Source organism: Amphibalanus amphitrite, unplaced genomic scaffold (genome assembly GCF_019059575.1).
Source record: "Amphibalanus amphitrite isolate SeventyFive unplaced genomic scaffold, NRLGWU_Aamphi_draft 000060F_arrow, whole genome shotgun sequence".
NCBI lineage: Eukaryota > Metazoa > Arthropoda > Thecostraca > Balanomorpha > Balanidae > Amphibalanus > Amphibalanus amphitrite.
The window spans coordinates 375,538-401,914 of record NW_024881556.1 but is presented as its reverse complement, the minus strand read 5'-3'; the positions used below and the strand labels follow the sequence as shown (position 1 = coordinate 401,914).

The following is a 26,377-nucleotide window of genomic DNA, read 5'->3' as shown; positions in this document are numbered from 1 at the left end:
CCATAATTTTTTGTGGATGAGAAAAACTGTTGCCTATGCGTACTACTTGGGTTCTGTCTGAAAGGTAACAAGTTAGCCATGATAACAGTGAGCCGGATATACCGTATTGAATTTCACATTTTGCAAGAAGTGCTTCATGCCAAATTTTATCAAAATATTTAGAAATATCAAGGAAAATTGCAGTGAAATTTTTGTTGTTATCCAGGGCGGAATACAGTTGATGTGTCAGATAAAGAAGTTGAATTTGAGTGCTATGACCCGGCCGATAACCACTTTGTTTTTCAGTTAAAAGATTATTTTCAATTAAGTGTGTGTATATTTTTGCAAACACTATTTTTTCTAATATTTTTGATAGGGAGGGAAGAAGACTGATGGGTCTGTAGTTAGTTGGGTCTGAATTTGAACCTTTCTGCTTGAATATTGGAGTTATGCAAGCTTTTTTCCATTGAGAGGGAAATTTTCCTAGCCTAAGAGATTTATTAAATAGTTTTGCAAGAGGTTTGGCAATGAGTAGTGCTGACATTTTTAGCAATTTGTTAGGAATTTTGTCAGGACCTGATGATTTGTTAGCCTTTAATGTATTGATAATTTTAAGAACCTCATGCTCGGTTACTTGGGCCTCTGATAGGATAGGAATTGGGAAGGTTGGAGGGGTAATATGGGGAATTTGCTGGTTGGATGTGTCTAGTTTAGTTTGTGCTGCAAAATGGTTATTGAGGATAGTTGCCTTAGCAGAGTCGTCAGTAACTGGCATCCCGTCTTGATTTATAAGTGGTGGTATATTATGCTTTGCTACTTTACCAGTAAGACTTTTTAAGATGTTGTGATATGCATGTGGATTCTGTTTTTGTTCTATGAGCCTGTTTACCTGCGATTTTATATGAATATTTTTAAAACGTTGGTTCATCTCGGTTGTTATGTTGCGTTCCTGTCTCCATCGTGTCCAGTCCTGTGGGGTGTCCCTTCTTTTGGCAATAGAAAATAACCTGTTTCTCTTCCGAATTTGGCGCTTTAGTTCTGAATTAAACCAAGGTTTGTTATTTGTTTTGGATGAAATTGTTTTTTGGGGAATAGAAGCTATTGCTGCAGCCATTAAGGCATCGGACATATTTTGAGTTGCAGTGTCTAAGTCACAGTCTAGTAATGTGTCCCAGTCAGTGTCCATAAGCAGTGATACAAGTTTGTCAATGTCTGTTTGTCTGAAGTCAAATATTTGTTTGGTGTATTTTGAAATGGAGGGGGTGTCGATAACGAGGGACACAAAGATTGGGATGTGATCTATTTTGGAGAAGGAAGGAAGTACACCACTCGAGTTGACCATTGATCCGTTATATATTATTACCAGGTCTCTAAGATTGGCAATGTTGTTGATCTCTGAGTATCTAGTTGGTTGGGTAATCAGTTGTTCAAAGTTAGATGTTGAGATAACGTCATGGAGATAAGTTTCGTAGGATGATAGAGGACTATAGTTTTTGTACTTCGGACTAAGGAATGTATTACCAGCATTAAAATCGCCAAGAATAACAATGTTATGTGGAGAGTACACTTGTGCCAGGGTCATACTTTCAGTTAATTTATTAAGGAATGTTTGATATTGATCTGATGACATGTTAGGGGGTATATAGACAGCACATATTATCAAGGAAATTCTCTTTATTTTCACAAGGCACCATATCCATTCAATTCCGCTTGATTCAAGGTCAGGAAGTCTCTTGAAGGAGAGATAATCTCTGATATAAATTGCAACACCCCCTCCATTTCTGTCTCTATGTCGTGTAAGTGGGTCATGAAAAGAGTCTAGTGAAAACAAAGATGGGTGGATTGAGTCATCAAGTTTTGTCTCTGAGAGGCATAGTATGTCAATGTTATGAAGAGTTGTGAAATGAGAAAGCTCGTCAAGTCGGCAGCGAGATGTGATAGAGTTGATATTTACGTGTGAGATGGTGAGGCTGTTGGTGTGGTCTTGCTGGAGTCCAAAGCTGGTGTCTGTTGATGATGGTGTAGAGGGTGGAGTCCCGACTGCAGCTGCCCGGTGCTCGGAACCTGGAGAACAAGGTTGGGGTGTAGATGGCATGCTCAGCAGAAGCTGCCAGCGGCGCAGCGGTGGGTGGACTAAATAAATACACAATAGCTTGCAGCAAAATAGAAGATAAGGCTAACACAAGCAAATAGATGACAAAAGTCAGCTGGCAAAACAACCATAGATCAACATATTACTAAGTATAGGCCGGCAAAGTACTGGGTAATTAATGCAACTAAATATATTAACACAGAGCTAAGCTAACAACGTGACAAACTGAATTATTTACTTTGAACATGTAAGTCAAGTCAAAGTAGGGGCGAAAACTCAAAGCCGTGGTGCAATAACTGGAAAAGAATGGGGCAAGACAGAACAGACTCTTTCACTCCGTCAGACTGAACTGCAAACGATACACTGTAGAGATCATCTATGCGATTTGTCATCTATGCGATTTGTCATCTATGCGATTTGTCATTTCATGTTGTCATTTTTATTTATATTGTCACCGCCTTATTAATCAATCTGTTACCTGTTGTCAATTGCGCGTCAAGTTTGTTTGTTATTTGTAAACCGGCCTGCCGCTGGCCTCAACCTTCCTAGTAACCGCTGTGCCATACGCTATAGAACGTGTCGTGCAAAGGTCACGGCGGCACCCCTGAGGCGGCCGCTGCCCGTACGTTTAGGAGCCCATTGTCGTGACGTCATGACTGTGGACAAAGGTCGCGGTAGGGGCTCTCCCGGCAGCCGGACGGTGACTCATACGTTGAGCTTGTCTCTCGCCGCGCCTGCGGGCATATTGGTAGTACTAGGGACGGCCAGCATATGACCGCGGTTTTCGGCGACATTGTCAATTCGTTTCTCGACTCTGCTGTTCGCTACAAGACAAATACACATAGAAAACGGCTCGGGCATTTGGAGAAGAGCGGCTACTCTGAGGCGAAGGAAGAACACGGAGATTCACACAAACGACCTGACTAGGTTGCACCGGCCACAGTCGACCGAGGTGGGCTTCTGCGCCCTTAAAGACGCCTCTGACTGGCCATTGCGCTGACACCCTGGTCGGACCACGGTCATTGATCGGACCCTGCCACTGGTTCGTGCTCAGGCTGCCTTAGCGGGTAGACCTGCTCGACCAGACGCCCCACTGGTGGGCGAGTGCTCGGTTCCGACTTTCACCGCCGGTCCAACAGCGTTCTGCTGGTTCCCGCCGATCCGGTTACGACACCGCAAGTGCCGTACCGACTCGGGCGTCCCAGGTGGGCGTAACGGTTACCACACCAGTTCGCGACCCCCAGGCTCTGTCAGCCGTCGTACGGCTCTCGGACGGACACTCTAATAGATCAGCCACAGATCAATAGATTGTCACGGACCGTCCGTCCAGCCACGCGCTACCCACAGCGCAGTACGACATTGGTGACCCCGACGTGATCTCCGTTGTTCGACCTTAGCCTCTCGTCATGCCCGCGGACAGCGCACAGTCCGGCGCCGCAGCTCAAGACCCAGCCAGCGTTCCAGCTTCAGCCTCTGAGTCAACTCATCGGCCCATGGCTAGCTTCCGGCTACCACCATACTCTCCGGAAGAGCCCGACCTGTGGCTACTGCAGGTGCAGTGCGCTTTCGACGTCAGCGGGGTCGACTCCGACGAGCTGAGGTTTAAGCTCCTCGTCGCAAACCTCCCCGCCAACATCGCCGTCCAGGTCAAGGACGTCATCCGGTCATCCCGGTCTTTTGACGTGCTGTGTGCAGCGCTCCAAGCCCGCCTGGCACAGTCACGCGCCGACCGACTACAAGCCCTGCTCGGCCGCCAGCAGCTCGGCGATCAGAAGCCGACGGCGCTGTTGCGCTCAATGCGCAACGAGCTTGCCGCAGCCGGGGACGCCCCGGTTGATACGGAGCTCTTCCGTACCCTATTTCAACAACGGCTACCGCAGCCCGTCCGTGCTGCCCTCGCCCTCCTGCCAGCCGACAGCACGCTTGACGCACTGGCAGAAGCGGCCGACCGGTACCTGGAAGCTAGCGGACCGGACCCACGGCTATCAGCGATCGCGGCACAGCCGTACACACAGCCGGCACCGCCCATCGCTGCTGCAGTGACAGCCCCAGCGCCAGCTGCAACCCCTGCGCTGGACACCGTCATCGCCTCCCTGGTCGCTAAGATGGAGCGCCTGGAGGCCAGCAACCGACGACTCGAGGACGCCGTGCGACGCGACCGCAGCCGTTCCCGGCCGCGCCAGGCGTCTCGCCAGTCACGCCGCCCGTCACCGGCTCGTCCTTCAACGCCGCCGCACGACGACACGCTGTGTTGGTACCACCAGCGATTCGGCGTCCAAGCGCGCCGATGCAAGTTGCCGTGCTCCTGGATCGCCTCGGAAAACTGAGGCGCCCCGTGCTGATGGCGCAAAGCACGGGCGCCCCTCCTGCCGCGCCACTCCTCTTCGTGAGGGACACGGAGACGGACCGGCAATTTCTAGTCGACACCGGGGCGCAGGTCAGCGTGCTGCCTCGCCGCTGCCTGCCCAACGGGTCTACGCTGACCCCTGCTCCTGTCGGCCAGCAGCTCGTCGCGGCAAACGGCTCACCGATCGCGGTGCACGGCACCTGCCTGCTGGACGTCACCTTGAGTCAGCAGCACCGCCTGAAACATCGATTCTTCGTCACTGACGTCACCACACCCATCTTGGGCACCGACTTCCTGGCCGCACATCACCTCGTCGTGGACGTTGCCAACCAGCGTCTCCTGCGGGACGGCACCGTCTGCGCCAGCGCCGAGCGGTCACGGCTGTGCTCCATCGGAGTGCGTCTCGTCCGGGAGCAGGCTGCTGCTCGCTTCGCAGCTGTCCTCGCCCGGTACCCGGATGTGACCTCACCAAAACCTGGACCAACACCGGTGAAGCACAACGTGACGCACCACATCGTCACCAAGGGTCCACCGGTGTACCAGCGGCCACGACGCCTCCCGCCGGAGCGCCTTCAAATCGCACGTGCTGAGTTCAACAACATGCTCCAGCAAGGCATCATTCGACCGTCGAGCAGCAGCTGGACAACTCCACTCCACATGGTGCCAAAGAAGAGACCCGGCGAGTGGCGTCCTTGCGGCGACTACAGAGCGCTGAACGCCCGCACCGTACCAGACCGCTACCCGCTGCCGTACCTGCGGGACTTTTCAGCCGACCTGCATGGGTGCACCGTCTTCAGCACCATCGACTTGGTGAAGGCGTACCACCAGATCCCGGTGGAACCTGCCGACGTCCCCAAGACAGCCATCACGACACCGTTCGGCCTCTACGAATGCGTTCGGATGCCGTTCGGCCTCAGAAACGCCGGACAGACCTTCCAGCGTTTCATGGATGAGGTCCTCCGCGGCATACCGGGCTGCTTCGTCTACCTGGACGACATTCTGCTGGCCAGCCCGACTGCCGAACACCACCTGCAGCTCCTGGACCAAGTGCTTCAGCGCCTCAACACCTACGGCGTCGTCGTCAACAGGCACAAGTGCGTCCTGGGACAGGAGCAGGTGGTGTTCCTCGGCCACTCGGTAGACGCCGACGGCGTCCGCCCGCTGCCTGGACGAGTCGAGGCCATCAAAGACTTCCCGGAACCGACCACTCAGTCCCAGCTACGGAGGTTCCTGGGGATGGTAGCCTACTACCACCGCTTCATCCCCCAGGCAGCCGAGCTCCTGCAGCCTCTGCACGCCTTAATCACCCACAAGGCAAAACGCTCGAGAGCGCCTGTCACGTGGACAGACTCGGCGCGGCAGCATTTCAAGAACGTCAAGGACGCCCTGGCCACGGCGACACATCTCGCACACCAAGTCCCGGACGCGCCGCTCGCCCTCTTCGTCGACGCCTCGGACTGCGGAGTGGGCGCCGTCCTCCAGCAGCACGTCGCCGGCGAGTGGCAGCCCCTCGCTTTCTTCTCAAAAACGCTCCAACCTGCGGAGAAGAAATACAGCACGTTCGGGCGCGAGCTGCTCGCTATCTACCTGGCCGTCCGGCACTTCAAGCACGCCATCGAAGGACGGTCAGCAATCATTTTCACAGACCACCGACCACTGGTAACGGCCATCGGCTCCTCGTCCGACCGCTACTCGCCACGAGAGGTCCGCCACCTGGACTACATCGGCCAGTTCGTGTCTGACATCCGCCATGTGCCTGGCAAGGACAACGTGGTCGCCGACACGCTGTCACGCACGGTCTCGATGGTGGCCCAGCCGCGACCCCCGCTCGCCGACTTCACTGCCATCGCCAAGGCCCAGTCCGAAGACAGCTCGCTGGAAGACCTCGAGGCCTCAGACACCTCACTGCGCCTGCGCCACATCCCGGTCGGCGATGGACTCTGTCTGCTCTGCGACGAGTCCACCGGATCGCCTCGGCCGGTCCTCCCGGAGGCGCTGCGCCGGCCCTTCGCCAAGGCTCTGCACGACCTGTCGCACCCTGGCGTCGAGGCCACCGTCAAGCTCGTCTCTAAGCGGTTCGTCTGGCCCGGTATGGATCGCGACGTGCGCCGCTGGACCCGAACCTGCCTCGCCTGTCAGCGCTGCAAAATCGGCCGGCACACCAAGTCTGACGTCGGCACCTTCCAGCCACCTCAGCAACGCTTCGACCACGTCCACGTGGACCTCGTCGGCCCGATGCCTCCGTCAAGAGGGCACTCGTACCTCCTGACGTGCGTCGACCGGTTCACTCGGTGGCCAGAAGCCATCCCTCTGCCGGACAGCCGCACCACCACGGTCGCCCGCGCCTTCCTCGAGCACTGGGTCGCCCGATTCGGCGTTCCGTCCATCATCACGACGGACCGAGGTGCCCAGTTCGAGTCGGCCCTCTGGTCGGAGCTACAGCGATTCCTGGGCTGCCAGCGAACTCGGACGACGTCCTACCACCCGGCCTGCAACGGTATGGTGGAACGCCTGCATCGCCAGCTGAAGGCCAGCCTCCGTGCACACCAGGCTACGTCATGGACGGACGTGCTGCCGCTGGTGCTCCTGGGCATACGCTCCACCATCAAGGCGGACCTGCAGGCGACGTCAGCCGAGCTGGTGTACGGCTCCTCACTGCGGCTTCCCGGCGAGTTCTTCATCAGCAGCCAAGCCTCAGCAGCATCACCAGCCGGCTTCGTACAGGACCTGAAGCGCGCCATGTCTCAGGTGCGGCCGACACTCCCACGTCCGGTCCAGCGCGCCACGTACGTCCCGACGGCACTCCAGACGGCGACACACGTCTTCGTGCGCAGGGACTGTCACCGCTACCCGCTGGACGCTCCATACGACGGACCGTTCCCGGTTACCGAAAGGACCACCAAAACCATCACCATCGACCGTCGACAGAAAAAGGAGGTCATCAGCATCGACCGGTGTAAGGCCGCCTTCCTGGAGACGCCAGACGAATCCGGTCATCGACAGTCTGACCTGCCGACTGTGCAGCCGCACGGTACTCAGTCCAGCGGCCCGCCGGCCGCGCCACCGCTCAGCAGTGAGCCCAGCGGCCCGGAGCTTCTGATCTACGGTGACGCACCTAATCGCCCTGCAGCCGTCGCTCGGGCTGACGCTGCACCATTGCAGCCTCGGCCGATACTACGGACGACCCGCTCCGGCCGCGTCATACGACCTCCGGTAAGATATCGCCATGTCACTTTTGTCCGCGACATGTCTGGCGAGGGGGTACTGTAGAGATCATCTATGCGATTTGTCATCTATGCGATTTGTCATCTATGCGATTTGTCATTTCATGTTGTCATTTTTATTTATATTGTCACCGCCTTATTAATCAATCTGTTACCTGTTGTCAATTGCGCGTCAAGTTTGTTTGTTATTTGTAAACCGGCCTGCCGCTGGCCTCAACCTTCCTAGTAACCGCTGTGCCATACGCTATAGAACGTGTCGTGCAAAGGTCACGGCGGCACCCCTGAGGCGGCCGCTGCCCGTACGTTTAGGAGCCCATTGTCGTGACGTCATGACTGTGGACAAAGGTCGCGGTAGGGGCTCTCCCGGCAGCCGGACGGTGACTCATACGTTGAGCTTGTCTCTCGCCGCGCCTGCGGGCATATTGGTAGTACTAGGGACGGCCAGCATATGACCGCGGTTTTCGGCGACATTGTCAATTCGTTTCTCGACTCTGCTGTTCGCTACAAGACAAATACACATAGAAAACGGCTCGGGCATTTGGAGAAGAGCGGCTACTCTGAGGCGAAGGAAGAACACGGAGATTCACACAAACGACCTGACTAGGTTGCACCGGCCACAGTCGACCGAGGTGGGCTTCTGCGCCCTTAAAGACGCCTCTGACTGGCCATTGCGCTGACACCCTGGTCGGACCACGGTCATTGATCGGACCCTGCCACTGGTTCGTGCTCAGGCTGCCTTAGCGGGTAGACCTGCTCGACCAGACGCCCCACTGGTGGGCGAGTGCTCGGTTCCGACTTTCACCGCCGGTCCAACAGCGTTCTGCTGGTTCCCGCCGATCCGGTTACGACACCGCAAGTGCCGTACCGACTCGGGCGTCCCAGGTGGGCGTAACGGTTACCACACCAGTTCGCGACCCCCAGGCTCTGTCAGCCGTCGTACGGCTCTCGGACGGACACTCTAATAGATCAGCCACAGATCAATAGATTGTCACGGACCGTCCGTCCAGCCACGCGCTACCCACAGCGCAGTACGACAACACAATACACATCTTCCCTCCCTCCTCCCCCCCCCGCAACAGAACTCGCACTTTGACTCCCTTGACTCGCACGATTTCCGCTGGCCCGCCCAAACCACAGCGTCCACTATTGACCAGAGCTCAAGGCCAATTAATGTACAGCGGTCACCCAAAACAAAAAGTTGTCTCTCGCGTGCAAAATACGCCGCACAGTAGAGCTGCCATATTGAAGTGAGCTTCACTTTACGGCTGGCTACCACATGAAGGAAAGCTTCTACCTTCGCTGAGATCACATGAAGCTTAAAATAAAAGAACAAGAATCAAATAAATAACACGAGCATAATAAATACAAATTGATTCCCCCACCCACCTGGCCTCCCTTCCCCCCTTTCCCCTCCCTCTATCTTGCTGCCCTGCCCCCCCCCCCCCCCCCTCCCCATATCATATCACCTTCACTGGGTCACAGTTCGGTCTGGTCCGTTTACACCACACTGATGTCCACTTCGCTATTCTGGCCGTGAGGGATCATGTCTGGGTTCACTACTCGAACTGACGGAGGTCCCCCATCGACCTTAAACGCACCGTCGGGGCTTGCTGCGTCCGCTTGACCTTTAGGATGCAACCGTCGGACCAGGCGGCCCACAGCTTTCCGGCGCGTCGCAGCTGCCGAGCTTGGAACATTATCTCCTGGTTCGCTCTGGTTAAGTTTTCTTGGATGTACACGTCCTTTGCTGACCCTTCCGGCAGAGTTGATCCACGCGGGGGCTTCGCCTTCTTGATGTCCCGGCGACCAATGCATGAGTGCGGCGACAATGCATGAGCATGAGCGACATATGCATGAGGTATACCTTATACCTCATGCATTTACCACATCCATTCGAAAATATGCACTTGGAATTGTCTCCAGTCAATAGTATTAATTACATACTACGTGATGTAGGTACGTGACCGTAATAAATACTAATGATTCCAGAAACTTCCGAATGGATGTGGTGTAGGGGAGAGCGGGGCCAGTTGAAACACGGGGTCAGATGAAACATGGCTTTATTTTCAACAATATGCAACATATGGCGTTGCCGACACCACTGCGCATCCGCGCTCGACCACTTTCTATGTCAACGGCGTTTGGGCGGCAAACGGACGGTAATTTTGATTTGACACTTGTTTTTGTGTTTTTGAGGGGCGTTTGGGGGAAATCGTTTTTATGAATATTTTGTGATATCTCATATACCTTTGTTTGCTGAAAGAAGAACTCCTGGCTCCGGAATAACACCTTATTTGTCCCTTCATTCAGCATGATGCCGTCCCTCCAGCTCGTTTGACATGTGCTTTACGGCGCGTGCGAGATGGCGGGAGCGGATGGGGTCAATTGAAACGCTTCTCTGAGGGTCAGTTGAAACAGGGCCACAGGCCGTTTCAATGGACCCCGGTGACCTTTGCAATGGTTATTGTTCAGGGGCTGTAAACTTTAAAGGAAATAGTCCACCTTTGAAATGAGCTTTTAAACTGAAATGGTAGTTTAATAGAGCTCAATTTTTGACCCCTTTTTCTCCAGCCTTTTACTTGAAAGCGCACTATAGCCTGGGATATTTCTCATTTTTCTCATCCACCCATTTTACCATAGTCTATGTACTTAATGTCACCTATTATGAGGAACTTTGCACTTTTAGCTTTCCAACGACCTATTGAATGTAGCATTTGGAAAAGTAAACCGGAAAAAATATCTCCTTAAGAAAGTGGCCTTAAAGAGGAAAACATCCCATTGTTAAGGATAGGTGCAATTGACCCCATGGGCTGGTTCAATTGACCCTCGCATCGGGGTCATTTGAAACGGGCGTAGAGCTTTTTTATAAGCATGCGTTTGGCAGCAAAATATGTTTGAAACATAATTTTACATATCTTAAAATAAAGCCAAAAGAGCATATTTTTTCATGGCATTGAGCATTTTTCAATATGACAACTAGATCTTGCTGTGCATGTCAATATATAAAAAGTGGTTCAACTGGCCCCGCTCTCCCCTATGCATTCATCGATTATATAACCCATCAGTATTTCGTTTCTTGTCAGCGCAAGCCTTTGAGCAATAACTGATACCAGTCATGATTTTGTGCACCACTTCCAGCCAAAAAATGACCTGTCCGTATAGAAAATATTTCCTGAATCAGTATCGTGGCAATTGAAAACGAACGCGAATCGTAAGTTCTTAAGGTTATCAACGCAAACAAAGCGATTGTAAGAAAGAACAAGTTCGAACTGAGCGTTAGTACACTTACTTGTTGACAATTTGTAAACTAGCAATGCCCAGTCAAAGGCTAGTTCATCAACAAACCAGGGGTTGTTGAACCGACAAGGAAACGGCTATGCCTATCCAGAAGTTGGTAGGTTCACAAGGCCCAGACTAGTACTCAACAAAGTGACGCCTATGCGAATTGGAACCAAACTTGTAGACAAACTGTTAGTTTGTTGGCCAACACGCCTGGGGTTGGTGAATCGACAAGGTGACGCCTATGCGAATTGGAACCAAACTTGTAGACAAACTGTTAGTTTGTTGGCCAACAAGCCTGGGGCTGGTGAATCGACAAGGTGACGCCTATGCGAATTGGAACCAAACTTGTAGACAAACTGTTAGTTTGTTAGCCAACAAGCCTGGGGCTGGTGAATCGACAAGGTGACGCCTATGCGAATTGGAACCAAACTTGTAACAAGGAGCCAACTTGTAGATTTGGTTTACAGTGTAATATTGTCAATATTGACTACCGCAAAAAGTAAAAGCGGCCAACTTAGCCATTTTCGAAGATATCGGGCTAAAATTTTTGACAGTGGGTCATCGGTTCGGTATGTGTTCAATCACATGCTCCATTTCCCTTTTTTCAGCACAAATGTAAGTTTTGAAGACCATCACTGATCACAGTAGCAAATGCTTCGAAAGATGGATAGTAGGCAACATATCCTGAATTTGCCGTACTGCATGGGAAGTAGTGTTGATGAAAAAGGGGGTTTTGGTTCAGATTATTGTGGGTGCAGAATACATTGTCTGCACCCACTGGATAAATATTGTGGGTGCAGCTGCACCCTTGCACCCATGGTTCCTACGCTTATGCCCATGTGCGTTCTAGGATGGGAAAATGGCATGTGCGGGCGAGGGTTAATCAGCATTAGCACACTTACTAGTTGCAAAGGCATTGACCATTGTGTCCCCCAGCCCTCTGAAACAATACGCATTGCGACGGTTTCAGCACTTGCAGCACTGAACTAAAATTAAATTAATGAAATAAAAATAAAAATTAGAAACTAAGTGTTAATCGTCGATGTTAATTGACGATGTTAATCGTCACACTTACTAGTTGCATGACGTGTAATGACATTGTGTCCCCCACTCCGCTATAATACTGCGTATTACAATGATTTCATTCACCTGTCCTCCAATGACGAACTTTGATGACCGGGGTCGTGCTATGCCCTCAGGGGGCACAAAGTCGAACAGAAAAATGTTCCCATCGGTGCCGCACGTAATGAGGTTCCTGCGACAAAAGGGAAGTCAATTAAATAATATAATTCATATTGTTATATTGCGCAGTGTTTAGAGAAAAGCACCACACTGCAAATAGAGTCAAGTATTGCCCAGCGAATAGCAGCCAAAGGTAGGTACTAAGGAACAAGTATAAAGTACCTATAAAGTAGAAATGGAGGAGTGAAAGAAATAGGCAAATAATAAATGCAATCGCCTGACGATTGTTTCTCCAAGCGTTTTTTCTCTCTCAGCTGGCAGATGTATTCTGCGTGGACGCTTATGGCGCGTTTCGCCGTCCCACTGACCTGCCGTCGTAGGAGAAGCAGATGCCCGTGATGCGGCCGTACGTGTTGTCGTGCATGTGGAGGTGCCAGTAGTCGTCCAGCGCCCACGGGTCCTCGTGGACGGCGTGGATCCGAATCCGGCCGTCCACCAGTCCCAGCACCATGTACTTGCCGTCCGCGCTGCGGGCAGTCAGTAGTAGTACCGGTCCGGAGCGCCGCGGTACCGGTCCGGAGCGCCGCGGTACCGGTCCGGACTGGAGCGCCGCGGTACCGCCTCTGAGCGCCGCGGTACCGGTCCGGAGCGCCGCGGTACCGGTCCGCAGCGCCGCGTTTCGGCCGTACCGTACCGTGTCAACTTAACCATCAGCCCTGATGTGTTTGAACGTAATTCGATCTGGGACCGTATTCACGTCGACTTCGTAAGTCGATTTTCTTTCGTAAGTATAATTTGTTATTCACGTCGACACTTCTTAAGTTTTTGTCGACGCTGTTCACGTGAATAAAAAAAAAAATACTTAAGAAGTAGGTCAAACGTCAGAAAACTCTTACGAAAATGATCGACGTGAATACGGCCCCTGTATAACTTTTTGAGTCATTGACTAAATACTTGGGCTTCCGATATTCATCAAACCCAATCCACTACAATGCATTATAACCGCAACTGTCACGACTTTCAAAATAGGTATCTCACCTCGCAGGGCTGATCTGATTCTGTTTCACCATTTCAGATCAGTCGGTCCTGACCACGCCGCAGTCCTTCACGTCCACAGCCGCTGTCGCAGCCCTCCCCGACCACAAACGTCGCCGCTGTCGCAGCCGCACGTCCTCACCTGAAGGTTCGGAAGCTGACGCCGACCTGCTCGGCGCCGGGCACGCGCACGGCCGTGGGCCGCGCCTCCTTGAAGGAGGCCGAGTGCACCCAGCCGGCATCCCAGCCGCCCATGAGCAGCGTGAACGTGCCGTCGGCGGCCGGCACGCCGACCAGCACCGGCGACGGCGGCTCCGGCACCACCAGCGGGATCTCTGGCAGCTCGCGGTCCTCCAGCGCCAGACGCTTCTCCAGCTTGGCTGCGGCCGGACAGCGCACCAATGCTCACACGACGCATACGGCAGTGCACAGAAATACACAGACAACTTTGACAAACCCGATTATGTATGTTCGGAAGTGTATTTAAAGTTAACCAAGAGTTAACCAAAAGTTAACCAAGTTAACCAATATAGTTGTCTAATTTACATTGACAACTATATATGCATAGCTGATAGCCCACGTGATGTGTCGGCACTGGCAGGTTTCTGTGACGTACCTTTTTCGGTGTTTTCATCGACCTCCAGTCCGAGCTTTTTTCGCTCGTCAATGTCTGCCTGCAGCTCGGAGCGCTGTTTGTCCTTCTCCGCCTCCCGGGCCAGCCGCGCCTCCTCCCGCAGGATCTCCGACTTCACCTGCAGGCCGGCACACAGAGCCTCGGCATTCACTTCGGTTTTTGTGGGTGTCCGCGGTTGGAAAAAAAATAGATCTGTCGCTTGCATATGTACCGGCTGAAGCCGGTGGTTATGATGCTTTCCTCTCCTGGTGCTCCGCTGACCGTGTTAGACTGTCAGATCTGCCCGCCCAAACTGACCGTTATCCAGCTGTCCCCCGGCTGACCGTTTTGAACTGCCGACTGCCCCCCGACTGACCGTTTTGAACTGCCGGCTGCCCCCGACTGACCGTTTTGAACTGCCGACTGCCCCCGAGTGACCATTTTGAACTGCCGACTGCCCCCGACTGACCATTTTGAACTGCCGACTGCCCCCGACTGACCGTTTTGAACTGCCGAGTGTCCCCGACTGACCGTTTTGAACTGCCGAGTGCCCCCGACTGACCGTTTTGAACTGCCGAGTGCCCCCGACTGACCGTTTTGAACTGCCAGCTACGGCCGCGGATGCCCTTGATACCGTAGGTGGTGTGGTCGGTGAGGTCCTTCACGCCCGGTGTCCGCATCTCCAGCACACGGCCGGCGCCCGTAAACAGCAGGAACTTCTTCTGCAGAGCACACATCGGACGAGCGTCACCGACAGCTGGACAGGTTACAAACACTAGGGGAGAGCGGGGCATGGGCACAGTCGTTTTCAGCAGTTTATGGGAACAAGAGTGACTGGACTGCCCAAGCTCAACGTAAATTCTGAAAATATGTCTATCATTGCCGCCCCTCGTTCAGTGTTCACTGTAGAAAACAACACTGTACCTGCTATCATGCTTGATAAAAACTCAAAGTTGTGTTATTCGTGCACTTTCGAAACTTTTTCCATAGCACCCATTTTCGTGATCCCGACTCGGAAATGTGGTTCAGCTTTTCAAAATTTACGACAAAGAAGTCACGGTTCAGTAGCGGATCCAGGGGGGGGGGGGGCAAAATGGGCATTTGCCCCTCCCAAACGGCATAATTTTAACATTACGCCTATGGACGAGGCATCGTACCGGGACGGCTGGGACCACTTCTGCGCCTGCCATCTATCGGGCAGTGTTTGGAACTACAGCGGGCGCCGGCCGGCCGCGCCGCGCGGCGCCGTTACAGGGCTATGGAGGCGAATGAAGTGGTATAAAACCAGACGAATTTTACGCTTGTAAAGCAAAAAACGAAAAATGTACACTCACCACAGTGTTCAGCAAAGTACTGGGAACAATATGGATATAATTTAAAGCTAGTACGATGCGAACTGTTGGTTCCCAAGAGCAGTATTTACATACTTGTAGGAGATAGTACTTTAACATTACGGGAGCTTCTAAACTGCGCTCGCAAAGTACTTGATTGTAAATATTTCCATTTAGAGGCAAAAATCTAAAAATGTACAGTCAGAGCGTTGTTCCCAATGCTTCTAGGTACACAATGAGCATAAATTTAGCTCGAAATGTCATCACACATTGGTTCCCAGTCCAGTTTAAAACGACACTTTGTGCCGCAGAGCCTGTCTCTTCCAATGGATGGCGGCTGGGTGGCGGTTGTAGTGGTGGACAAGACAATTCTTGAGTGAAATGAAATCATTTGCTTTCAAAGAATAAATTTGAAGAACTTGTAATAATTGGCAAAAGATCGTTAATTACAGTGTATAATTTCAAGTTCATGGCAAATGAAAATATTTTAAACAATGCTAGTGAACCCCAGTACCGCCGCGCGAGAAAGCAAGTACTCGACGCACGGTCTGCCCGCCACTTCTGAAAATGGTCCGCGGCCGGCCGGCCGCGACCCGACACGTGGAAAGAATCGATAAATTGTTATGGTTTACCCCCCCCCCCCCCCCCCAAAAAAAAACTCTGAGCTGGATCCGCCACTGTCACGGTTACGGCGAAGAAGAAGAAGCACTCTGTTAACAGAATTACTGGAAACTTGTTTGTTGAAAAAGTGTCATTTTTCAACAAGAAATCTTGAAATATATTACGAAAAAACGTTTTTTTACCCTTGCCGGCACAGGCCATTTTGCGTCCTTCGACGGCACAAGGGGGGGGGGGGGTTGTGTCGCACGGTATATTTCGCTATATGCTACCCCAACATTGATTTGTATAAGTACTGCTCGCTTTGTCCGACCAGATCAATACGAGCGTCGGACAATATAAAAACCGCAGCATCGTGGCCCAGCTCCCCCGGTATTGATTATCATCACGCCAGCCTCGCTGTAACCTTTTCGTCCACCAATCGCATTGCTTCTCTTGTCGTTTGTCAGCCAATCATCGTGTTCCCCGTTTCGGCCACCGCCTAAAGAAGTGCGGACCAACGCCCAACTGTTTTGGTATATAAACTCTGTTCTGTCGCTCAATACATTCATTCTCTATCTGGCTGACCCACGCTTGTGAGTTCTCCGACAATGGTGGCAGCGGTACGACCCCCCCCCCTCGCGTTTGGCCCCTGATTGAGCTAGAGCTTCGCGGAAAAAACGAGCGTGTTGCCCGTCACGAGAGGAAGCCGATGCTACCCAATTTTAAGGTCCTAGGTCATCGGGTGACCTTCCAGGTCAGGTCAGTGACCCGAAAACCGGGAAAATCGGGACCTGTTAGAAAGTCGTAAAGTGTGGCTGCTATGTGGTTTTCCGGGGTGCCGATCACGAATATCGTGTTAGTTTTGATCCGAGATGATGTCTTTAAGCATTTAGACCAGGTCGGGTCAGGTCAGGTCAGGTCAACCGGTAGGGGTTGTGACGGGTATTCGTAATACGTGTCAACCGCCTCTCACAGCTTCGTAACATGTTACGAAGGCACTAAAACTACTTCGTAAATGTTTAAATGGTTTGTTAAATTCGAATTCAGCTCCAAAAACTAGCCTAGAAACATGCAAAACTTGAAAGGGTGAACCGAGGTCACCCGAGGTCACCAAAGGTCAATGACCTGACCTGACCTTCAGGTGACCTTGACACCCACCCTAATGTATGGGAGCAACATCAAATCACATGTTTGAACGTTTGAAACCACGAAAAGCTTGCAAACGCGCGCCTAATGCGAGCCGACACAGGGTATATTGAATTAGGGGGTAGGACCAAGTTTAGTAGGCATGATCTTAGCAATTATCTTGTTTTATATGGCGGTTTTCATTATCACAATATTATTTTTGATATCATTAAGTTTGTATATCTCGGTTTTACGAAAAATAGTAGGGCAACAAATATAAATTTCGCTAAAAAATAATTTTAGTTGGAAACATCCATTCTGGTATGCAAAATTCAGTATGAAGCCCAGTATGGTGACCGTCTACTGTGCTTCCAAGGCTGAGTACCTGATATCAACAGGAGTTGTTTACTATTTTGCCTTACGTTGCTAGGTGGTTGCTAGGGAGCTAAGGATACTCTCTTGCGCGATCATTTGCACTTATTTTTCCTCATTTTATGGACATGTTGCTGTTTCTGAGACCTAACTCATGCTGAAAAAACAGCTTTCTTAAAATGCGTATTTAACCCAGTAAACATGACCACGTCGGCCCGACGTCGGGCCGAGGCTCGGCCCGACGTCGGCCAAACGTCGGTCCAACCTCGGCCCGACATCGGCTGGACGTCGGATATGCCCGCATGTTCCGACGTCCAGCCGAAGTCCAGCCGACGTCGAGCCGACGTCGGGCCGAGATCGTTTGCTGAGGTTGACGAGATCGTTTGTCGTTGGACCGACGGGGCCGACGTCGGCATGTTTATTGGGACAACGCGCCAAAAGTATCAACCGGCGGCGGGATTCGAGCCCCCCAGTCGCCGACGTCGGCATGTTTACTGGGACAACACGCCAAAAGCATCAGCCGTGCGATGGGATTCGAACCCCGTGTCATTCGAACGCGAGGTTAGTGCGCTAACCACTACACCACGCAGCCAGCTAACGAATTTGGTTTGTTTTGTTGGGTTATGCCCTTTCGGTCTGACAAGACCATTTCAGAGCCTGAAGGATCATAGGATGGAGACATTGGTCTTCTTGGCGAGCACCCTGGGTCCAGTTCATATAGAGTCCCTGGTCCCATTGCTGTTACGTGACACTTATTGGAAAGGGCGACCCCACAATGGATTAATATAGCCACTCTTACACACCTGCACCATTCACCAACGTTTCCCAAAGTGTCCCTTTGATAAGTGGCACTTTGGCAAAGTGACATTTGCCGACTGGCCTTTCTATATGAACTGAGCCCGGCCCTGGTGAGTTGCCGGGGCTGAGCCTGACCAAAGGATAGGCCGAGCAGCCCCCAAGCACTCACCGCTCCCGGCTACGGGCGAGCTCGGCTTACGGGCAATCCCAAATGGGATAAAGTTTCCCGTCCAGTCCGGATCAGGGGGTTGCGGCGTGGAGGAAGATTTGAGTTTCCTGAGGATATTTTGAATACAGAAGCTCTTTATGAAGCATGAAACATGTATTTTATATTATTTTAACGGTCCAAACAGCGGCCGATTTCGGTCCGACGTCGCCCCGACGTCGGCTGGACCTCAGCAATTGATCTCGGTCCGACGTCGGCCCGACGTCGGCTGGGCCTCGGCAGGACGTCGGAACATGCGGGCATATCCGACATCCAGCCGACGTCGTGCCGAGGTTGGACCGACGTCGGGCCGACGTCGGCATGCCGATGCCGAGTTGCCGACGTCACCCCGACGTCGGCCGACGTCGGCATGTTTACTGGGTAAGTGCCGTGGTATTAACACAGCTCTGCAATTCTGCTTAAATATCTCTAAAATCCTGACTTCCCGGAAAATTGTTGGTGGTGATGGGGATCGAGCCCGTCGATGAAAAGTAATTCAATATTCAAAGGCTTCAAAACGTTATTTTTTGTTGTTCTGTGAAATAGCAATGCAAAGACCGATGACAGTGCCAGTGTTGAGCTTTCCAATGAAGCATTGCAATTAGTAGTAAGGTTATTATCACCTAAGATATCTTCCAGCAAATATTAGAATTCTGCCATAGTCTTGCTGTAGAACAGGGTTACTTTCAGTCTCTTGGGAACACGATTTGCCGGTCTCAGATCGAAAAACACTTCAAAAAGCGGTAATAGACAATGAAATTTCCCACCTGATAGCATCTCGGGTTTTTATATACCCTGTCTAGAATTTTCATAAATCAGACGTAAAAATGGCCAATTTCGTCAGATTCCGAATTTTTGCCATTGGGTCTAATGTAAAGCATGGCTACTTTCAGTCTCTTGGGAACACGATTTCCGTACCTCAGATTGAAAAACACTTCAAAAGTCGCAGACAGTAGACGATTTAATCTACAAGATAGCATCTCGCTTTTTTCTGTATCTGGTCATGTATCTTCATAAAACCCTCTCAAATATAGTCAATTTAGCATTAAAGCCTATGGATTTTGAAGAATTTTCATATCCGACTAGATTTGGGCTACCATGTCTGTCGACCGGGGGCCGAGCCGACATACACCGAATCGCGATTCCGGCCAAACATGGTCTCGGAAAAGAGGTCACAGGTTGTGAAGAATAGTTGGGTTAGACGTGTTTGACAGTGCTCCGTGATTTGGTGTATTTTACCTAAAATAGGATGTGTCATGCGGTAAAAATATGTACCGTATGTTCGTAATTTAATGTAGATCATCCAGATACTTACTGCTAATTAAAACTGTGAGCGGTTGGATAGGTTTAAGCAGTTAAAAAATGTAATATTCTGCGCCCAAACGTAATAATTTAGCCTGCCTGAACTTTTCACGTGTTCTTGATTTTTGACGGTTATTCTCGTGCGTATCATCAAAGCGTATTATCAGTTAATTTCAATGCACTGCCACTTGCCACTTCGGCAGAAACAAATGAAGATAAATACATGCAAACAGATCGGCCTCCACCTAGAGATGATCACGAATGATCCTTTTCATGGACTGTCCGAGAAATACGCCAACGACACAGCGTTCGCAATTCAAAGGAAAGCATGGCCTGCGCCTTCTCAGAAGCCGATGTCAGCGGGCCTCCAAGCTCGGGCTCTCAGTCTGCGGGCAGCTGTGGAGGCTGTACCAGCCTATCGGCCAGGAAGGCGGCCATCCTCTGTTCCGCATGTGGCACGCGATGGCACACTACGTGCGCAGGCCTGAAGGTCAAAGAAGCGCAGACACTGCCGGTCTGGCACTGCCGGAACTGTCGCTCAGACCATGTCAACCTCGGATTGCAGCTCTCACAGCATACCATTACACAAGGTACACGACCGTCACCGTCCCCCGCGGGCTCTACGCCTACAGAACTACATTCAAGACTGGCAAAACTGCGTGATTCTTGTCCTGTCGTGAAGCGGATTCCCAAGGCAGCTCGTGCCTCTGTCGCAGATGTCCTATCGGGACCTATCCTCCATCATAGACACAGCTCTATCAGAATCCAGCCTTGAAACATGGTCGCGATTTCTGTCTTTCGCTTTTGTGGTTCTTCGAGCACCCAACAAGGGCAGACGGTCTTCCATCGTCAGCGCTATCAAGCAGCAAATCAATGACATCAACGCTAACCACCAGTCGTGTCCTCCACCTGCACGGCTGACATCTATGACGTCAACTCAGCCTGGTCGCGAGACCGGTGATGATTCGGTTGCTCGCAGAGTCCATGGGAAATGCGCAGATAAAGACATCAAAGGCGTTCTCCGCATCCTTACGTCTACCGAAGAGTTCACTCAGGCTTCTCCCGAGGTCTTGAGTGTTCTGCAACAGAAACATCCACCAGTGCCCGCCGACGAGGTCCTCCCTCCTGCACCCAACACGTCGGACTTGCCTATCCTCACCGTCACCGAGGAGCAGGTTCAGGCTGCCATCAGGACCATGCCACCGGGATCTGCAGCCGGTCTGGACGGAATACGACCCATGCACCTAAAGCAGCTCACCTCGGCAGAAGCCACCGAGCCAGGAAGACGGCTCCTAAAATCCATCACGAATCTTATCAACATGACCCTCAGAGGTGCTGTACCGGATCATGCCCGGGACAGCTTCTTCGGAGCCACACTCTGCGCCCTAAGGAAGAAGGATGGAGGGCTGAGATCCATAGCTATCGGTAGTGTCTACCGCCGACTGGCTAGTCGCATGGCAGCCCATCACATGGCCAGCATCATCGGCCCAGAGCTGAGACCAGTTCAGCTGGGTGTTGGCACACCCCTCGGCTGCGAGGCGGCTGTCCACACCACTCGTGAGGTGCTCACTTCTGATGTGTCAGTCCCGACAGCGGTTATCAAAGTGGACATATCCAATGCCTTCAACACGGTCAGAAGAGACCAGATGCTGAATGCGGTACGAACTCGTTGCCCAGAGGTATACCCGCTTGCCTATCAAGCCTACAGCGCTCCATCGCCGCTCCACTTCGGAGATCACGTCATCATGTCCAGCTGTGGAGTCCAACAGGGTGACCCACTGGGTCCAGCCTTCTTCGCTCTGGTGGTGGATGGCTGCGCGCGATCCCTGAAGTCTCCATTGAACCTATGGTACTTGGATGATGCCACAATTGCAGGACCAGTGGAAACAGTGGAGGAAGACCTTAGAACTCTATGTACCGAACTTCCAAAGCTCGGCCTAGAACTAAACAAATCAAAGTGCGAGCTAACCACCATCGGTGGCGCTCCAGCCGAAGGCCAGAGCGTCATCAGCACCATCTCGTCAGTCCTCGCCGGCATCAAAACCACCCCTCCTGAACAGCTCACTGCTCGGCTCACCGCTACACGAGGCTGGGCTTGGCGACTCTGTCAGATCAGCCCACACGACTATCAAACTGCTGTGCAGTCGACTCCGCCTCCTCGATCGGCACACAGCTCTGTTCTTCTTATCGAAGTACGTAGCTGCCCCGCGAGTACAATATCTCCTACGTTCATCGCCAGCCTATCGGGAGCCTGCAGAGCTATCCCGAATCGACAGCACAGTTCGCCTCACGCTCCAGGAAGTTGGTAACGTGGCACTGACAGACGAGGCCTGGGAGCAGGCTGCACTGCCCCAGAGGCATGGCGGGCTCGGCGTGCGCTCCGTGCACGCTCTCGCTCTGCCCTGCTACTTGTCGTCTCTCACCGCTGCAGCACCGCTGGTCTTATCTATCTGCCCTTTAACCTTCACGGGCCCTGAGCCAGCGGCACTGCAACCAGCCACGGGCCCACGGAGCAGTTCATGGCTGCAACTGCCAACTGGCATCGAGACTGTTCCAGAACGCCCGGCAGCCAGCCTCCAAAAGACCTGGGATGACATCGCGTCAACTGTCACCGCTAACCGCCTGATCGCCGGAGCGAATCAGATACATCGCGCTCGTCTCGGTGCTGCTTGTATGCCGCATACTGCAGCCTGGCTGCAAGCACCTCCAATCCCCAACCTGGGACTGTACATTGATGATGAGACCATTCGTATAGCGGTAGCCGTCCGACTAGGCCTGCCCATCTGTGAGCCCCACCAATGCAAGCTATGTGGATGCTCTGTGGACAGGCTGGGACACCACGGCCTATCATGTAAGAAGAGCGCCGGTCGCTTCCCACGGCACGCAGCCCTAAATGACGTCATTAAAGGGACAGTATCATCGAAAAAAAATCAATGTATGGAGCTGATTTTTTTTACTAGCATTTCTTATTTTTCTGAATCAGAAAAACATAGTTTGAGGACCGAACTCGGTGAAAAATATTTTTTCATGAGCGAGTCATTTTCATGAGCGAACCACCACTACAAGCATGGCCGCCACTTTGGAAGCCTGCGAAATTGCTACAGAACTGGCGCAGATAATACATTATTGACGCTACGCTTACGCGGCCGCTCTTCTGATTGAGTTGTCGTTAGGGAAAGGCAGCATTAGGTATTGCCCAGAAGATATTACGTGACAATATTCTCGTACTTGAAGCAAATGTGAAGTACTTTTTGCAGATCAGATGACGTCATACATATACGTCATACATTGGAGGGAGATTGTGATTCAAGCTGGAGGAATTCCTTTGTTGAGCCGCTAGAATCCGAAGGAAACAGCGGAAATTGCCTACGACTATTTAATGACGGTGATGAATAAGTGCGAAAAACGTTTTGGCTTTATAAAATTTGATGAAATGACCAGGGTAAAAGTTTCATTACTGGCGGTCAATTCAAAACGGCGCAAACATTTAAACAGTGAAGATAGTGAAGCACGATTCAAAGTGTAGTACACCTTTCGTACTTTGACGGCGATAGCGGGATAACGGTGTGGAGCTTCGAGGATCGGTCTTCAGTTCCCGGACCAGAAAGGTGGGGCCTATGCAATGTCAAATTTCGTCAAAATGGTGATACTGTCCCTTTAAACGAGCACTGGCAAGCGCTGGCGTACCATCGATCTTAGAACCTGTGGGGCTGGACAGAGGAGATGGAAGGCGCCCCGACGGACTGACAACGTTCCCCTTCAGTGCCGGTCGAAGCCTCACATGGGACGCCACATGCGTTGACTCGTTTGCTGAGTCACACGTGGTGAAGTGTGCAGTGGATCCCGGCGCAGCTGCAGCCGCCGCCGAGAACCTGAAGCGCATGCGCTACGCCAGTCTTGCAGACCGCTACATCTTCACTCCAGTAGCAGTGGAGACTACCGGCGCCCGCAGAAGCAGGGTCAAAGCTGCTCCGGGATATCGGCGGTCGGATTTCTGCGGCGACTAAGGACCCCAGAGAAGTGTCCTGGCTTCTACAAAGAGTCTCGATAGCGATCATCCGGGGAAACTCCGCCGCTATCCTCGCCACAGCCCCTCCTGACGCTGGTCCCCATCACGTTGGGTGCGTCGCAGGACGCACATCTGGCGCGGCAGAAGAGACTGACTCAGCCGTAGACGGAGAAGTAGCTCCACCGGCTTCTTCATCAAAATCCAGTGTATTTGGCCAGCTCATCGAGAATGGGAGAAAGCTAGCCCCAAGCGACTTCGAGGTTCCATGGGGCGAAATATTTGGTGCAAAACCAAAGCACTGACGGGTGGTAGTGCCTACTTACTGTGTCATCGAAATGTACCCTGTGGTAATATATAATACTGAACGAGGCCGGTGTAAATAAATTTTCAAGACCGAGGTCCTTACTGAATTTTTGAACGAGGCCGAAGGCCGAGTTCAAAAATCAGTAAGGACTGAGGTCTTGAAAATTTATCACCGGCCGAGTTTGGTATGTATTTTACTGTATGCCAACGATAAAATAATTGTCTAGACCGAAGCTCTTAGCCGTTTTTTGAACGAGGCCATCCCAAAATGTTGACTTGGTAGGTAATTCGTTTTTGACCGTGGTCAATTTGCTTACACCAGTTATTACCACACCCCTCTGGCTAATGTATTTGAATAGGCCAGGCATACAGTAATGTGAAATAAAATTTATTCTACTTTGGTCACAGGTCAAAGGTCATTTGAGTCAGGGTCATGAAAATTTCAGGGTAGGTGTACAATTGATCAATGCGAGGGTACTGAAAGTTTCGTCGCGATCGGCCGCTTTTTACGCGAGTTATTCGCGAAAAACCTTAGGTGGGGGTTGCATCAACCCCTGTGCCGGCGACGGGCGAGGGTTAAAGTTTTTGCGATTTATACTTTTATCTGTCGTAAGTTTCACTTATGACTCTCGCCTGACTCAGTCTCGGCTACTTGCGACGTCGTGACAAGTAATTCACGCGACCTTGGCGAGGTTACGGAGGCGGGTCGATGGCCGGCAGTTGGCACATTCTTGTTGGCCAGCCCATTCTTTCTACCTTTGCTGTGCAATACATTCTTGTCGAAAGGTATCGAGTGAAATGGCCCCTGCTAATTTCTTTTCGTAACTTTCTGGTAATGCCCGGCAATTCCTCGAACTTTGCAGAGTGCACGGATGTGCCCACCCCTCGCACGAAAGTGCCCCATACCTGGGGCATTTTTGTGCAAACGTTATTCGCGAAAATCCAATGGGGGGGGGGGTCCATCCGACCCCCTCCCCTCTACACATGCGAGGGTTAAAATAAGACAATTTCAAACTAAAACTAGTCAACTTCAAATTATTACCCACTATTCAAATCGAATTAAAAATGGAATAAGTTAGTTGCAAGTTAAATTCACTTTAAGTCCTGAAAGCACTACCTTTTTTTTGGGGGGGGGGGGGTTCATTGAGTATGAAATTAGAGAAAACCTTCATGAAAGCCATCCCTTTGTTAAAGTAAAGAAACTCACGAACGAAATGTGTTTTTCTTCTTCTTTTAGTCACGTTTCACAAAAATGGCATAGCTCACCAGTAAAAGACGCCATTTGGGGCGACATCGAGCAAGCGAGAGGGTGAGCCTTGCACGTGCGGAATTTGAAGGGGATACTTCCAACTGACTTGTGCACGGCACCATTCTAACGGTCTAAGGCAGTGTGCCAAATTTGGGCGTAATCGGCCCAGTGGCCAGTCGTCATCGAGATCTGGAAGCGGCACTCTGCGCAATGCGCATGCGCACGCAGGGGCGTCGTTTTGTATAGGCCTGGTAGGGCCCGAGCCCTACCAATGTTTATTTGGGCCCTACCAGTGTTCGCTGAGCTCTACCAATCTTTTGTTACTTGGTAAAAAAAATCAAAATAAACAGATAAGCAAATAAGCATATATGTACATTCGTCACAGATGTGTGTGGCCTGTGGGCCGTAGGAGCTGCTGTCGCGAACCCTTCGCAAGCCGGCAGGGGATTCTTAGGGAAAGGCAAGGTGTCCTCACTCCTCAGGCCGGCAAAGGGTCTTCAGAGGCCGGCAGCACCTTCAGAAGTTCAGTGGGGTCCTTAGAGAACGGCACGGTACTCTCAGACTCCGGTGGGATCCTCAGAATTGCCGGTGTGGGCCACGCAAAAGTCACTGGTGGGTGTCCGTCAGATGCATATGTGTGGGGCTTTCAGAGGCGCCGGAGTGGGACCTGCACAGTCGCCGGTGAGGGCCCTCTTAAGCGCCGTTTCGGGGCCCTCAGATACACTGGTTTATGGCCATCACAGATATGCGTGGGACCCTTAGAGCTGCTGAGCTGAGTGCTGGTGCGGGCCTTTCATAGGACGACAAGGGGACCTCAGAGGTCGGTGGTGCCTTCAGGAGCGCCGAGGGGTCCCTTTAGACCGGAATAGTATTCTCAGACGCCACTGGGACCCTCAGTCACCAGTGTGGACTCAGTGGAGCCGTCACAGTCGCTGGTGTAGGGCCTTAGGAGCCTCTGATGAAGACCCTCAGAACTGGGGGAGAAGGGGCCTCAGAAACGCCGGCGTGGGCTCTCAGAAACGCCGGTGTGGGCTATCAGAGACACTCCTCACAGTTATTGGGGCCCTAAGAGAATTGGTGTTGGACCATCACAGGCGGGCATGCAGCTCGTAGAGCCGGCTCCTAATAGGCCGGTAAGGGCCCTCAGAGGCCACCGATAGGCCCTCAGAGCCGAGGCCACCAACGCGCCCTCAGAGCCAAGGCCACCAATGGGCCCTCAGAGGCCAGCAAGAGATTCTCAGAGACCGTGAGGGGCAGGCTGGTAAGGGGCCCTTGGCGGCCTCTTAGGGCCTTAACTGGTGACAAGGGCTCTAAGAAGCCGGCGTGGGG

General features: G+C 52.0%; 1 protein-coding gene across 1 annotated transcript in view; it reads right to left on the bottom strand.

The window, feature by feature from the left end:
* LOC122378485 (cilia- and flagella-associated protein 44-like) overlaps positions 1 to 26,377 on the bottom strand; it is a 229,857-nt gene that overhangs the window by 181,726 nt on the left and 21,754 nt on the right. Inside the window, exons 14-18 of the mRNA XM_043359594.1 lie at positions 14,348 to 14,476; positions 13,758 to 13,893; positions 13,284 to 13,521; positions 12,475 to 12,633; positions 12,074 to 12,179 (exon numbers count right to left, since the gene is read on the bottom strand). Of these exons, the coding sequence (XP_043215529.1) occupies positions 12,074 to 12,179; positions 12,475 to 12,633; positions 13,284 to 13,521; positions 13,758 to 13,893; positions 14,348 to 14,476 (768 nt within the window). The remainder of the gene's footprint in view (positions 1 to 12,073; positions 12,180 to 12,474; positions 12,634 to 13,283; positions 13,522 to 13,757; positions 13,894 to 14,347; positions 14,477 to 26,377) is intronic.